The sequence below is a fragment of the Dendrobates tinctorius genome, unplaced genomic scaffold (genome assembly GCF_039654945.1).
Source record: "Dendrobates tinctorius isolate UK_male_01 unplaced genomic scaffold, ASM3965494v1 ptg000163l, whole genome shotgun sequence".
NCBI lineage: Eukaryota > Metazoa > Chordata > Amphibia > Anura > Dendrobatidae > Dendrobates > Dendrobates tinctorius.
The window spans coordinates 8,086,619-8,103,506 of record NW_027361830.1 but is presented as its reverse complement, the minus strand read 5'-3'; the positions used below and the strand labels follow the sequence as shown (position 1 = coordinate 8,103,506).

Genomic DNA, 16,888 nt, shown 5'->3' with positions numbered 1-16,888 from the left:
TGGTAATGCTTCTTTTATTTAAAATAATCTTTGGAGGCAGATTCTCATGCAGATCATTGTCTGCCCCCTAGTTCTGAATAGCTCATTTACATAAAATAAAAATGTGGATTTCTCTCGAATAAGACATCGGATCACAAATGTCAGGATATTATTTTATTCAGCTTCCTATGATCTACATGCTCATATGGACGGCTTAGGAGGGTTGTTCCTACTGATAGATACCCTTTAAATGAAAAGAAATCCTGTGAAAGTTCCGCTAAGACTTTATTTACATAACAACCAATAATGTAATTGTATGCAGCAATTAATAGAGTCACAAAGTACATATTTTTTTAATACTATGGATTTAATCATCGAGACACTAGAGCGCTTGGTTAGAAGAACTGTGTTACTAAATTAGAAAAAAGATAACATTTTATTTTAATATCAGTTTTCACAACAATACAAAGAAACAGAAAACTATACAACAAAAGTATATATACAGATGTACTTACGAGCATTGTTTGGATAATTAAAGAATAGCCGCAAAAGATCACTGATGTTTTCCACAAACATATTTTTTTCCATATGTTGTATAACAAGATATATTTACAGTTGGATCCTTACTTATTGGATAGCACATCTTATAATACACAGATGTTTCTGATGGTCTAATATTCACGATTTAGTTTTAATGATGTCCATGACTTTGGAACTTTGGAGAAAATTATTAAGGAGTAACTATTAATTCTGTTAAAGAATCGACTGATAGCAATCCGAAGGTAAAGCGGAGTGGAAGGGATTTTGGTTTCTTTGAAGTTATCTTTCTTTCTGACCTCATTGTTGACCTCCTTGCACAGGATTCTTTAAGTGGAATATATAATTTTACCCTGGTTGCCCTTGGCATGCCTCACAGCTACATAGAAAGCATCCATTATTATTTATATAGTATGGAGTCCCAATACATCATTTATTAGATTTTACCGGTTGAGATACATTTTTAGCTACTGAAATGTATTCTCTAATATCAGAATGCCTAAAATCCTAGGATAAGCCACCTATTGATGTACAATAGGGTGGGATCAGATCCTATACAGAGAGACTACTCTGAACAAGACTCCATTTTCATGATACAAAATATTACAATTCCATATTTATAATTTATTTTACTGCAGATTATGAACTAAATCATTTTTATTTTCCTCATGATATTTGGTAAACCTCACGTTCAAAAAGATCTCTATGTACTGAACTTACAAAATCTATGACAATAACTCAATAATAACCAGTTAAAACAGATTTGTCAGGACTCGCATATTGCCCTATGTGAGGAAACTGGAATTGCTACAAATAATGCAGTTTAAAGGGGTTTTCCAGTACGTAGAATAGATCATAAATAACAGATAGTTGGGGTCAGACACCCGGCATCCCCATTAGTTTAGCTATTTGCAGGTTTGGCCATATCTAAACAGAGAACAGAGCTGGAGCAGCATGGCTCCATTCTCTATGTAGTGTCCGCAGTCAGTTACTGCAATTATTCACATCAATAGGAGCTGATCTGCGCCATAAAATAAAGCCACAATATAGTGTACTGAGCACTGTGCTTCCAGCTCTTTAGTCTGTTTATAGACTGTCGCAGCAAACAGCTCATCAGGGAGGGTGCCGAATGTTCGACCTCCACTGATCTGGCGTATGAGCTATCCTAACAATAGATTATCAATGTTGAAGTAGTGAACAACCCCTTTGAATGGATCCATCACCAGATTACACAATGCAATGCATAGCTTATTAAAGGGCTTGTCCACTACTAGGACAACCCCTTCTCAATCTGAGTGTTTGGCCCTGTTAAAATAAAACCAGTTATACTTCCCTCCTGTGTGTTCGCTGTTCCAGCGGTGTCGGACTCGCATTCCCGGGGCTCACGTGAGGTTATGACAACGATGTGAGCCCTGCACGCAATCAGCGCTGGCGTCACTGTCCCCGCTTTTAGATGTATAAACCTCACGTGAGCCCCGGGAACGCGAGTCCAACACAGCTGGAAAGGCGCCCACATGTGAGATGAGTATAAGCTTTTTTATTTTAACGGGGCCAAACATGGGGATTGAGACAGGTTCACTTTATGCTACAGACTAACATTCTTACTCCTGGACTTGCTTCACAGATGTAGCAAGTCTAGAGAATGATTCATCCCATCACAGACAGACATGATCATAGCTATTAGAATGTAGGTAGGAGAGACCACCCTCCTCACTTGTTAGATGAGAAAAAATCCAGGAGCCAGAATTTTAAAGAGTATTTAACAGTTTTTCCTATAATTTTATATCTGCTTTTACATAAAAAGTTATCTTCAGGGCTTCTTCAAATGAATGAGCAAGGAAGGAAGTGTCAAATCAGATCAGTTGCCTTCTTGATAGAAGAATTTAATTCACCTGCTTCTGATTATTTATACTGTTTCAGAGCTTTATTAATGATTTATTCTATTGTTTATTGCTAAAAGACAAACCAATAAAATAGCTGTGCACAAAAAGCAGGCAAACCTCCTAGTATGAGTGATGTCAATATTGGGGTTCAGCATAAAAATTCACAGGACCCTGGTCCAGAATCAACATCGATAGCACAATGCAAACCTCTTGTGATTAGTAGGCTCCTGCACATGGTTATGTTATGACGTGACACACACGATAGTGTGGAAGCCGACTAATCAGAAGAAACCCCATATATTCCACAGGTGGTAGGAGGTTTGCAGTGCTCTGGGCCATTGGCCACCAATTATTGACATGGCCACAGGGTCAAGGACCTGAAATATTTTTGCTCCACTCTAATCAATATATATTTTACTTTAGATGACAATGAAAAACACTTTTTTTTTTATAATCCTTGCTATATTTATACTATTGTACTAGGAAGAAAGTTAAGGTCCTCTTCTCTGCATTTGTGCAGCCTTTGTTGGTGGTCATTGTTGGATGTAGGTGTATATTCATGAGACAGGTGTTTCTTCCTGAAGTCTCGAACAGTTCTGATATACATTGCACACAAGATTGCGCTTGGAAGGTACACGCATGCAGCGATAAGGCCAAAAATCGAGACAGCAGCATCCCCTCCTTGTACTTCACAGTTCATCCATGTATAACCCCGACCTGCGTATAAGCGCTCCCTAGTCTTACAAATGTCAGTAGAGTTGACTTTCTTGATGAAGTAAAGGTATAAGGCAATTGCTACAATGTAACCCACACAGCCCAAAACATCAAATATAAGCTCTACAGCAAGTAACTTTATAGATACCCTGTGGATGGGCTTACTCCCAAGAATCAAAAATACTATTGTTAAGGCGCAAAACGACAAGCTGAAGGCAACTCCTCCGTACACTCCTGGGGCTCTCAGTTGACTATATTGCAGGTCCACATCTCTCACTTGCTGCAGTTCTGTGCCTTCGAATGGACTGTATGCTGAATCAATGCTGAAGGAGCCAAAACCGGCAGCAGACGTGTAACCGCTCAGAACCGCATATGAAGCAACCACGCAGATCAGTACCAAGATCCCCGCTACTATTTCCACAAACTGCAGGACTCCTTCCAAAAGAAAACACAGAAACACATTAATGGTGAACGTAGAACAAAAAATGATCATCATTAATAGCTTTATAGGAATTCAGTGATTGAGAAATCATAAGAAATTTCGCCATCATAATATTTCATAAACTTTATTACATGCAAATGGCAAGTTCAATAGCAATGTGGGGTTCGTCAAGTAATCAAATAATCAGCTTTTTTAGCGAGAGTAACAGAAAGTTATGGAGGCCTGTGAGATTTTATGCCTGAAAATATTTTAATACCCGTATCTTGCTTGATATTTTGTCATGAAGTAAAATTGTCAAGTGCAAGTAGAATCAACCATTAGGTGTGCAACATATTAGGGCCAGTGGACCAGCAGAATTTTGCTACATGTGAGACCTTCAACTATTGGTTATCCAGTAGCCCCAAATAGTTAGTAGGCCACATATACAACGGTCCAAAGGAATTAATTGCAGTATATTTCCCAAAAATCTTTTGGAGTCCACTAAAATTATTCGAATATGCTGACCAAATAGAAAAGTATTTAGAATTTAGGACCCAAACAGAAAAGTAAGAGCAGACGTTTGTGTAGACAGCAATAATAGAGGTGTAAATGTTAGAGAGTCCAACATTTTATAGTGTTAAAAGAGCCCCAGGAATGTCACAAAATAAAATTATTTATAACTATAAAAGATAGTTTTGTTTCTATCTTATTATACGAATGATTACACTAGCTCAGTTGCCTGCCAATATTTTTTTTGCATAGCTTGAGCCATTTATGCTCTTTTCTTTATATTTCTTTTGTTGTACATACAAATGAATGGTTCTCAACAAAAATTGCACTTTTTACCTTTTGGGCTTGTTCACAATCAGCGTTTATTTCCAAGGCATTTTTAAAGGATGTAAAACACTGCACTATACTGTACCAACAAAGTGAGTAAAAAACCTGAAATCTCTTGCACATGCTGCTTACCGTAATTTTGGCTTGTGAACCATGAAAGTGTTTTTTTCAAAACTACAATATGTCAATTCTTTTAGCATTTTCCAAATGAATAGAAGAAAAACACAACGTATCAAACATGTCAAAAGTGTGAATATTTTCCACAGAGTTTTTCCTGTCAATACCTTTGGTGCAGAAAAAAACTGCTTCAAATACTCGTGTGAACACACCCTTCTTGTTCCTCTCTGCAGCACCTTTTTGATTGTAGGCTCTCATGAGGGATTTCTCTTTTTGTAGCACTGTGTTGATCTTTTTTTGTTTTGTTGTGAAATATGGTTTTCTTTATTTACTGCTTCCCTTGTTTTATAGCAAATTGCAATATCATGATGAAAAAGTTGAAGCAAAATTTTCAAAATGTCATTATCTATTCAGCATCAAGTATGAGCACCATGTACAGTAATACACGCACTTAAGGTACTGTCACACTTAGCGATGCACCAGCGATCCCGACCAGCGATATAACGCGGTCAGGATCGCTGGTGCATCGCTAAGTGGTCGCTAGTGAGCTGCCACACAGGCAGATCTCACCAGCGACATAGCAGCTACTTACCTGTCAGACGAGGCGATCCCGATGTCCTCCCGCGTCCACGCTTCTCTCGTCGGCGCCACAGGAAGCCCAGCAGGAAGCTGACGACGAGAAACGGCCCAGGACGTTCTCGCGCGATCAGCGATAACCAGCGGGGAGCCGGTCGGAGGTAAGTATCAGGCATAGCGATATCGCTCAGCAATATCGCTGCTACGTTACAAAAACCAGTGACGTTACAGCGATATTGCTAGCGATATCGCTTAGTGTGACAGGCCCTTTACACAATGTGGCATGCTATCAGTAAGGTTAATAATGGTTGCCTGAGGAGTGTTCTGCACTTGGGTAGCAAATAAATCAAGATCCCCTGCTGGCAGTTGCCTTCGCAATTGTAAATGAATGACGTCACTGATGTGCTCAAAGCGAGGTAGGTCAGGAGACACTGCAAGTCACCCAGGACATTTAGAGCACACAGACTGCTCACAGTAGTCTGAGCAATGTGTTTCCTGGCGTTGTTTTGAAAAACATCTCCTGTGATAATTTGGAGAAATGTCCATACCATTGGTTCCAAATCAATGTAACACCAGACTGTTAGTGTACCTGGAGTGAAGACTAGAGAAGACCGGCTACTCTATATTATGCCGCTCTACACCATAATCCCAGTGGATCTTCATGGTTTACATGCCCATTCAGGGAGACAGAACCTTCCTCAGGCAACCACTAATAACTGGATTGATAGCATGCCAATGGGTGTGTATGTATTTCTGTGAATGGTGCTAATGCTCAATGCTGAATAAATCAAGACATTTTGGAAGTTTTATTTCCATTTCTTTATTATTTGAATAGCATTGCCATGTCTATCGATTTTATGATTTCCAAAATAGTACGACTTTTCCTTGTTGGTGTTTCAATTTCAGTGTTGAAGCGTGTAAATAATATTAGAAGGTATAACTTTAAAAAATGCTGCTATGCCCTCCTTCCAACCACCTAATGTTTCACATATGCATTTTTATAGGACATATATCACATTGTGTGTATATAGTAGATGAGATCAGTGAACGATTAACATGATATACAGTTGCAGTTATAAATTCAGTAGGTTGAAGTCATTAAAGTATCTTTTCCTATACCCTGTCTCATACTTACCAGCCACCATCTTCATGTTTAATCAGCGCTATATGTATATTTTCATGTTTTACATTTTAAAAAAACTACAAAAAGAAAAATGGGATGATGCTAAAGTTTGGGCACCCTATACGGTTAATATCTATTAGCACCCCCTTTTGAAAGTATCACAGCTTGTAAGTGCTTTTTGTAGCCAGCCAAGGGACTATCAATTTTTGTTTCAGAGATTTTCATCCATTCTTCCCTGGAAAATTCTTCCAGTTCTGTGATATTCCTGTGTCATCTTGAATGCACTTCTATTTTGAGATCTAGCCACAGATTTTCAATAATGTTCGGATCAGGGGACTGTGAGGGCAATTGTAAAACCTTCAGCTTATGCCTTTTGAGGTATTTGATGTGTGTTTTGAGATCATTATCATTTGTAGAAGCCATCCTCTTTTCAACTTCAGCTTTTTTACAGATGGTGTTGTGTTTGCATCAAGAATTTGTTGAAATTTCATTGAATCCATTCTTCCCTCTACCCGTGAAATGTTACTTGTGCCATTAGCTGCAACACAACCCCAAAGCATGATTGATCCACCCCAATGCTTAATGGTTTGTGAGATGTTCTTTTCCTGAAATTCTGTGCCCTTTTTTCTCCACACATGCCTTTGATCATTGTCGTCAAAGAGATCTATTTTAACCTTATCGGTTCACAGCACCTTTTTCCAAAATGCGTCACGCTTGTTTAGATATTCTTTTGCATACTTCTGACACTGAATTTTAGGAGAGGTTTTCTTCTGATGACTCTTCCATGAAGGCCTTATTTGTACAGGTGATTCTGAACAGTAGAACAATGTACCACAACTACACAGTCTGCTAAATCTTTCTGAAGGTCTTTTGCAGTCAAGCAGGGCGTCTACTTTGCCTCTCTAGAAATCCTACGAGCATCTCTCACTGAAATTTTGCTTGGTCTTCTAGACTTTATCTTGATCTCCACTGTTCCTGTTAACTACCATTACTTAATTACTTTTTGAACTAAGAAAGGGCAACTTGAAAACGCTTTGCCATTTTCTTATATCCTTTTCCTGCTTTGTGGGCATATATCATTTTCATTTGCAGAGTGCTAGGCAGCTGCTTAGAAGAACCCACTGCTGCTGTTTTTGGCACAAGGTTAGAGGAGTCCGAATTTTTATAAAGCTGGGAAATTTGCATCACCTGGCCTATCCTAATGATGATAGTGAACAAGCCATAACCCTAACAGGCAAATTAAGGTTTGAAACCTAGGTCAAAGTTATCTGAGCACACAAACCTCCAAGTGAGCCGAAACTTTTGCATGGGCCCGTTCTCCTTTCTGTAATGTTAAAAAAAGACTATATATATATATATATATATTTTGTGATAAAACACTCCGGGATCGCCTTTTCTGGGGTCAAAGGTCACATGCGTTCAGCATGAAACTCAGGCGCACAGCCGGGTTCCGGGTATAACTGACACTGGGTCAGGTTTACTAAAGGTGAAAGCAATGCATAAAGGGAAAAAAAATAAAACAAATCCTTGCCTGTCCGGCACTAACTAAACAAGGTACAACCTAACTACCAACTGGCGGGCTTCTCCCGTCCAGCCAAACCACAGTTACCGTGGGCACTGCTTTCATTCACTTGTGTCTCTCACACAGACAGGCTCTCTATGTCCCCAGGCTGAGACACACTCACAACTACCTGGCATCCTTTTATATTCGCCTCCCATTATTCATTAGTAACCAGGTGATATACTGACCAGACTAGGCCACATAGGATAGGTATCTGGGCGAGATATACCTGCCCTCATCCACTATTCCCACATGATTCTCACTATATATATATATACATATATATACTGTATTTTACTAAAATACAAATGTGTCATTTTTAACTTTAGGCCTTTTAGAGATCACTTCATCTTCAACTTGCTTAACTATATACAATAATAGCAATTTTGAAAAGGGGTTTTTAAAAATTTGCATGCCACTGTAATTGTAAAATCTATAAGCTATTTTATAGTTGATAGTGAATATTGAAGCAAGGTTATGACCTCCAGATGATAGAGGTACAAGGGGACCCCTCTGATGTGAACAGGTAATTAAAGATGATTATCTGATGGATCGCAAACCAGGCAGGGCTGACAGAGTGTTAAATATTAATTATTGATTATTGACTTATTCTTATTTTCAGTTCTGTACCGAGCACATTGCTTTTAGTTGACAGGTTACGTCTGTAAATTTAGCTCATAGTAAATGTCAACCCCATATATAGAGAGAACATGTGTTTTGTGGGATGTACGAGGGGCGATCCAAAAGTAATGATAATCGGTTATTTCTATTGCACACAGAAATTAAAATAAAATGTTTTCTTCTCTTTTAGGTACCCACTAGTCCAGGAAAAAAAATCACTTAAATAGGCCACGATTCCCGGGAGCTACATTCATTTGAATATAAACTGTCAAGGAGTGAACATCAAAATGGAAAAAAACGAGCTCAGAGCTGTCATCAAATACCTCTGCTTGAAAAAAAGGTCTACCAAAGACATACACAGCGACTTGGTGGAAACATTGGGGGACTCTTCTCCTCCATATTCCACAGTTGCACGCTGGGCCAAGGAATTTAAGCTGGGAAGAACATAGACGGAAGATGAACATCGCGAAGGACACCCATCCACGTCCCTCAATGAAGAAAACGTCAAAAAAGTTGAAGAAGTTGTGTTGGCAGATCGAAGAGTGACTATCAGGCATGTAGCTGAGGTCACAGGGATCTCATATGGCAGCATTCAAAGAATCCTTGCAAAAGAATTTCATATGAGAAAGGTCTCCGCGCGTTGGGTGCAACATAACTCTTAAGAAGAAGGAGGGGTCGCTCTTCTTCACTTTCTCTTCGGACACACTTTACTCTGACATTACAATGAATGAACAGCTGTTATGTACTGTAAGTTAACCTAACCATTTGTTGCTTCCAAAGATGCTTTTGACAGAGACAGATGCCTTTTACCATTCAGGATCCCAGGAAAGAAGCATACAAACTTTGATATGGACAATGTAACTATTTTATCTATTTTGTTTTCCTGCAATGATCTTTTGTATGAACAGGTCCTAGATTTATGAAATACATATTTTCATGACAAAGTGGTGAACATGATGCATTGTCTTATGTCACTGGATGGTTGCAGCAACACCTCCAAATTAATATCTATCAGATGGATGATGCAATCCATGCCATGTCTTCTATCTTATATAAAGGTAAAATCGTAATGGGAAACATGACAGTAATATCTCCCACCTGGGACCTCCAGGGGTAAAGACATTATGGAAGTTGGGGGTCCCATAATTTTCTAAAATAAGTAGCCACATCCCTGACAAGCCCTGTTAGGAGTCACCGGAGGGGAAGTATGTGGGTGTGACTTGTGTTAATAAAAGCAAATGCCAAACTATGATCAATACTAGTCCTGGGAGATAGTGCGCTGTGTACATTTACCTCCCAAAAAACAAAGAGCTTCCCTTCATAAAAGACAAAGTCAATCCTGCTACATCAGGTTTAGTACATTTCTTTTGTTTATCTTTTTTATCTTATGTAATTGTATACACTGTATTGTTAGGTCCATTTTGTAACATCTTTGTATATTTTTTTATAAACACTGCCTACTTTTCGGATTAAATATATAAAATTTAATAGCTACATTCCTCTTATAAAACCGCACCCCTGAAGCAATACGCTATCTGTAACTGGTGTACAATTGGTCTGTATAAACGATAGGTGGTGGCAGCTAGTTCATTTTGTTGTTGTGAAATTTTGAAGTGACCGTACTGGGGTATATAAATATATGTCATGCGTTGGAATTGCATATAAGTATGCTATATATTCCCCAATAACTGGCCTAGTAGTGAAAACAGCTGTGGTCTCGTCCATCACTTATCAGTCAATTGCGTAATTGTCCTGCCGAATGAATGTAGCCTACTGTATTCCCCTGACAATTGGTGACAGTGGTGGGATCTGTGTTATTTTCCCTGGTTTGTCCTTGACAATTTTCATCTGTTAAAGTGAAAGTAATAACCAAACAACTCAAAATGTACAAAATATATTTCTGACATTTTAAAAAAAGACCTCAGTGATTAATGCAGCCACCCGTCTTTTCAATAACAGTCATAAGTCTTCCATCCATGGAGTAATGTTTTCCCTCACCATAAATCTACCATTTAAGAAGGGCCCAAAAGTTCTCAATAGGGTTTAGGTCAGGTGAGGTAGGGGACCATGTTATTATTTTTTCATTTTTAAGGCCAATACTGGAGTACTTCTATGCATTCGTTGAAGCATTGTCTCTCATAAAAATCACGGTTTTCTTGAAACATGAAGACTATTTCCTGTACCACTGTTTTGAAGAATGTGTTTTTTTAAAAACTGGCTGTAGGTTTGGAAGTTGATTTTGAGACCATCTTCAACATGAAAATGTCCAACTGGCTCATCCCTGAAAGGGTGGTCCGAAGTCAAACTAAATAAATTCTAAATCCCTATATATTTAGTGCCATAATCTAAACTATTTTCTAATAAAATTGTATTAAAAATTCTCCGCTGTTCCATAGCTACACTATAACTCAAGCAAAGCATCATTAGAGCCGGGGGGGGGGGGGGGGGGGGGTTGCGGCTGTGGTCACTGTCACAGCCCAAACCTCTTCTCTTAAACAGCAATAGAGTGGTCTCAGAATACCCTGCATGCAGTAGACTAGTGCCACCCCTGCTAGTGACTTCACTGGTCTCCTGTATGTTGGGTAATATGTTGCCGGCTAATAGTGATGTGAGTCGACAAATAAGTGGATGCTGTAACTGTGCAGACCGCACAACGCACACCTGGCAGGGAGGAACAGAGCAGGGATGAGCACAGCCCCTGAAATGAGTGTCACTGATGACACTTTGTTTCAGAGAGGGGGCAGATCAGTGACTGCAGTCTCTCTCTGTTGCTCTGTCGCTTCATTTGAGGATCCCAGCATGCAATTGGATTCTCAAACGAGCCATCATCACACAGGACATAGAAAAAATAATAGAATATCAGTAATTAGATATTGTAATTAGGGAACAGGAGAGAAGTTTTAATACAAGTATATTAGAAAGTAGCTTAGGCTATGGCACTAAATAGATAGGAATTTAGTTTGACTTCGGACCACCCCTTTAATCTTAACAGCCCACCACCACCTTGCTGGCATCTGAGTCGTAGTAGAGGTCTGTGCTCATTCTAATCCATCCATCTGGTCTGACAGAAGTCACTCATCCCATTAGTCTATAAAACCTTTGACAAATCTGTCTTCAGATATTCCTTGGCCCAGTCTTGATGTTTCAGCTTCTGTATCTTGTTCTGTAGTGGTTGTGCTCAGCCTTCCTTACACTGGCCATTTCTCTGAGCACCTTGTACTTTGGGTCTCCAGGGAGGTGACAGTTCTGGGATGTGATGGAATTGGAGGATAATGGCTTCCTGGTCACTTCACGTTTGATACTTCTCGAATCTTTGTCAGTTAAGGTTTGTCTCTTTTTCTCTTTTTCAAAGCCTTTGATTCTGTGATCACACCCCAATATCTTAGCAATGTCACGAGTGCTGTATCCCTCTGCAAGACCTGAAACACTTTTTTACTTTTCAGAGTCTCTTTTTTCGGTCTAATTTGCCTGAGAAAAGCAAGCGGACTAATAATTCTGCACACCCTGTTAAAGGGTGGTGATACTCTTAGGCCACAGCTTCCCTAGCGACACATGCACATCATTGTTTCAAGCCAATAAGTTTATACAGCTTGGAGTTAGAACATCTGCATAAAGTGATATATAGTTAAAATGCTCACTTGCCTAATAATTGTGCACACAGTGTACTAGGAGGGAAAATGAAATGATATTACTGGAAAATTCCACTTAGCAATAGTCCTGAGTGGAACTGCTGTGGTGGCGAGTCACAGTGCTATTACTATACCCTCAACTAACATCCTGCTGCACATGTGAACATAGCCCTAGCTGTGCCCTGGATGCCTGTCAATCGCTGAGGAGTGGGCGGGCTAACAGAGCTGCACCACCCAGATGACTCTTGGTGAGCACCAAACGCTGATTTCAGAACTTTACGTTCTCCCTCCTAGTTAATCACCAATTACCACATGGGCATGTTTACAAAGAGCCCGGTAGTATCATGTGTTTAACAGCCACAACTTTCCAGACAGGTTTCATTTAAATATATTGTCCAGCATTGGCAGCCTTTCAATTTTAATATAATTTCAATTATAATTACGCCTCAACCATCCTTATTAGCAGGGAAATACGCCAATATCGAATTATTATCGAGATTAAAGTCTGACTCAGCTGAAAAATGAGCATTTCCATCCCCTGGCTCCTCTGTCCAATTATTATTTCAATATGTGGTATGCTGAAAAATGTATGAGACTAAGAACCTTTATGCTCTGTTCACAATGTAAAATTTTCATAAAGTTAATTACCCCAAACCAGGAGGAAAAAAAAAGAAAATCTTAATACTATGTAAGACTGCACTCACACTTATATGATGCCTGTAGGGTTATTTCTGATGGCAAAAATAGTGCAGAAACCTTCACAGCGCCCTACTAGACTGCTTTTTATAAGTCAAATGGACCCACAAAGATCCATTTGTTAGCAGAACAGACAGAGCCATCATGGCTCCACCAGAGGTAGAGGGTCAAGAATCACACAGAAATGATTGATTGAAAAACAGAAGGGACACCTGTTTTCTAGCAATTCCTATCTGTCCACTCTGGATTTGTATTTGTGACTGAAACAGAAACAGGTTGTGCTGGAAATAGAAAATATAGCTGCAAAAACAAGATGTTTAGCGGCAGGGCCGGCCCGAGAGATTACGGCGCCCTAGGCGAAACTCTTTTGTTGCGCTCCTACTATTCTTGGCAGTAGATGAAAACTTGGGATATAAATTTAGGAGCAAAATAAACCACAACAACAATGATTAATTAACTCTCTCCTAACTCTTTAATCTTCTGAGAAGTTGTATAGGACAAATATATACAAAGTAATCAATAACACAAAACAAAAACGACCATAGGTAATTAAAATTTTTGTTTCCTTGCCTTTTTTTTTTGAAAAGGATGACACTAAGTCACCGAGATTAATTTGTTTGGCAACTTCAGATTCTATCGAAATTGTTGCCAACCCAACCAACCTCTCTTGCGTCATATTTGCCCTTAAATATGTACACTTTTCTTTCCATCCCTAAAACTTTTTGCCTTTTAAAAAGATTTTTTATAATTTTTTCTATGTTTTCTCTGGCGCCCCCTTTGGGTCGGCGCCCTAGGCGGCCGCCTAGTTCGCCTATACGTTCGGGCCGGCCCTGTTTAGCGGAAAAATGCTCAACCTGTTTCTGGAGTCTTATGTTATGTTTCAAAGTTATTTTTTTTTGTTCTTGAACCATAAATTTTCAAAAATAGGAGGTTCAATGATGCAAATGCTCCAAAGCATGTGAAATTGAATTTTGGGTGAACTATCTATCCAAGTTGCATGTATTCACCCTTACACACCATTTTACAGGTTGCATAATGTGTTTTGCAAATACTGTATTTAACATTACTAACCTTCTACTAATCCTACTATAGTAATACGCTATAATAATAGATAATAATAATACACAAATCCTAAAGTGGGGCTTCAAGTGTGTCACTATGGATGTAGAAAAATTTCCCTGTTTTGCTCCTTTCTAAATAATTTACATAACATAGGGTGTTTTCTACACAGCATGGTTTATGGGTCAGTGTTAGCATTTGTAAAAAATGTAATTACTGTATTGTGTTTATTACTTACACATGTACAGAAGATGATAAAATGTTATCTTGCAGCTTCCACTAGAGGGAGCTCCACTGCAAAGATATTTATACAGCTCCCCCGAGCTCAATAATAAATGATTATGCAGGGAGTTTCCATCAAGGACATCAGGGAAATATATTATCCAACTTCTATAATATCCCACTGTTATATTTTTTTTAACCTTTCATGCTGAAGTTCTTAAATATTCCTTGCCAACCCAGTCTCTTTTAAAAGCTTGTTTGTGTGAATTGCATTCTGGAAATTTTAATTTTTAGGCCAAATTAGCATATTCAGTATTTTACATCAGTATTTGTAAGCCAAAACCAGGAGCGGAATAATTACAGGAAAATTATGAAGCTGTGTGTACACGTCCGGAATTCCCGTGGATTTTATGCGTTTTTGCCACGTTTTTTCGTGGCAAAAATGCATCAAATAAGCAAGCCATTGTATTCAATGGCATTCCGCACATGCTGTGCTAATGCTGCGTATTTTTCCACAGCAAAATCGCATCGCGGAAAAATACGCAGCATGCTCATTCTTTGTGAGGAATCGCGGGAATTCCGCACACATAGGAAAGCATTGTTCCGCTGACTTTCCGCATGTGGCTATGGACACCATGCGCAAAGTAAGAGGAAAATGTGCAGATGAAACCCAGGGTCTGGAGGAGAGCAGATTCTCCTCCAGGCTTTTGGTACCATATCCCTGTAAAAAATAGAATTAAAATAAAAAATGGTGTTTTTCTCACCTTCCGGCGTCCCGCGCAATGTCCCCAGGCCTCAGCGATGCTCCCGCCAACTCCCGTTCCTAGCGATGCCTTGCGACAATGACCTTTGATGAAGTCGCGGTCTTGCGAGACCGCTACGTCATCAAAGGTCATTGTCGCAAGGCATTACTGGGAATGGGACTTGCCGGGATCATCGCGAGGATCGGGGACGCTGCGCGGGACGCCGGAAGGTGAGAAAAACACCTTTATTTTTGACTTTATATCTTTTTACTACTTATGCCGCATAGGCAGCCTCAATAGCAAAAAGTTGGTCACACTTGTCAAACGCTATGTTTGACAACTGTGACCAACCTGTCAATCAGTTTTCCAAGCGATGCTACAGATCACTTGGAAAACACTGGCATTTTGCAAGCTAATTACGCTTGCAAAACGCTAGTTAAAACGCGGGAAATACGTGGGAATTACACATGCAGAATTCTAGCATTTTTCCCGCGGCAGGGAGTTGCGAATTCCCACGGAAATTGCTGTGGCAATTCCGCAACGTGTGCACATAGCCTAATAGAAACACACGCACCATTTCTGCATTTTTTACCCACTCCTGGTATTGGCTTACAAATACTTATGTAAAATACTGAACACGTGAATATGGCCTTACAATAGGTATTGCACAGTAATGTGCTGTAGTGAAAAATAACCATATGAATTGCAGTCAAAGCTCTGGATTAAAATTTAGACTGTCTCAGGATCAGTAGAACTATAGGGATGTAATATATTTACAGCTACTCAATTTCCTATGTGAACTACTGTATATCTTCATTCCCCATCATTGTATTCTTATGACCGTGGCTGCTCAAATATTTGGGCATCACTACACATGATCTCCTCATGTCCCTTTTGAAACGTTTAGGGCAAGAGGACAGAATCAATAAAAGGAAATGTAAGGAGCTCCTCGGAGTGTCCGAATGTGGGATCACTTGTCTTTTGGGACTCGCCATGGTGGGAGGATGGATGTTCAGCATAAGGATTATGTGGTCCAGACTCTTGAATAGTGTGACTGGACTATGTGGAAGACAGGGTGGTGCTGTGATACATACTGGAATCTGCCATCCAACCAACCACATATTTGCACTGTTCTGGCTTCAAGAGTGGTGTCCCACATCCTCGTGCAAAGTGGGATAGGAAGCTAGGTCTCATGGATGAGTGTGCTTGTTGAGCTACCGCAGCAGGCTAAGTTTCACCTGTCCCACGTTCTCAGTCTCTGCATGCACCATCAACAGCACATTTATTTCACCATCCTTTACTGCACGCCTTGTTTATTTTCAATTAGGTATATAATATATGTTTGCAAACCATCCGGTATTAATAAGGAAAAAGAAATTGTAGACCTGAAAAGGACTTATATTTTTAGGTTGCAGCAGCGGTACACCTGAAGGACTGTAAGCCAGTAAACTCTGCCAATATTCCTCAAATCCCTAACCATCCCTCCTCCACCTGCTATCCCTACACTGAATGCAGGTAACAGCGATTTTATTAGAGAAAAGGACAGTATGTAGCCCTAAAAAGAACTTTTGTTTTTATGGTGCAGCAGCAGCAGCATACAAGTACAGCAATAGCAATGACGCACTTCCTATAAGCCTGCTCTAATCTAAGCTATCCCTCCTAGATCAACGCTCTGTGTACTTCCAGAGGAGAGTGGGCCGAGCATTGCGTCACCGGGTCTTATATTTGTGGCCAGCCATTCACAGTAATATCAGCAGCAAAAAGTGCTACGGGATTACCGTGTACGGTAGGCAATCCCTGCATGTTTATTGGCTAACAGGTGCCAAACATGTGGGCGGGCAATCGAGCATGGCACTCAATGATCTGCAATACTCGATCAAGTAAAAAGCATACTTGAGCACCCTGATGCTCCATTGGGTATCCAGTAGTGGCAGGCACGCTCACTCATCACTAATGACAGTGTGTTGATCCCTGGGGATCTGACTACTGGGTCCCCCAATAATCAGAAGAATTGCAGATTTTTATCCCTGTTAGAATGGAGAAGCAGTGGGCATGTGTGGCCCACACTCTTTCCATTCATCACCGATCTCCCAAGCACTGCGCACGGCTTATTCTGGTAGCTCCATAGAGAATCAATGGAGCAGTGATTGGACATCTGACCTGCCACTCT

At 39.8% G+C, this 16,888-nt stretch overlaps 1 protein-coding gene across 2 annotated transcripts in view; it reads right to left on the bottom strand.

The window, feature by feature from the left end:
- Positions 1–245: 245 nt before the first annotated feature.
- Positions 246–16,888, bottom strand: part of LOC141052868 (MARVEL domain-containing protein 3-like) — a 78,093-nt gene continuing 61,450 nt past the window's right edge. For both annotated transcript variants that reach the window (XM_073550181.1, XM_073550182.1), the window contains exon 4: positions 246–3,548. In XM_073550181.1, coding sequence (XP_073406282.1) covers positions 2,866–3,548 — 683 coding nt within the window. In that variant the 3' untranslated portion in view covers positions 246–2,865. The remainder of the gene's footprint in view (positions 3,549–16,888) is intronic.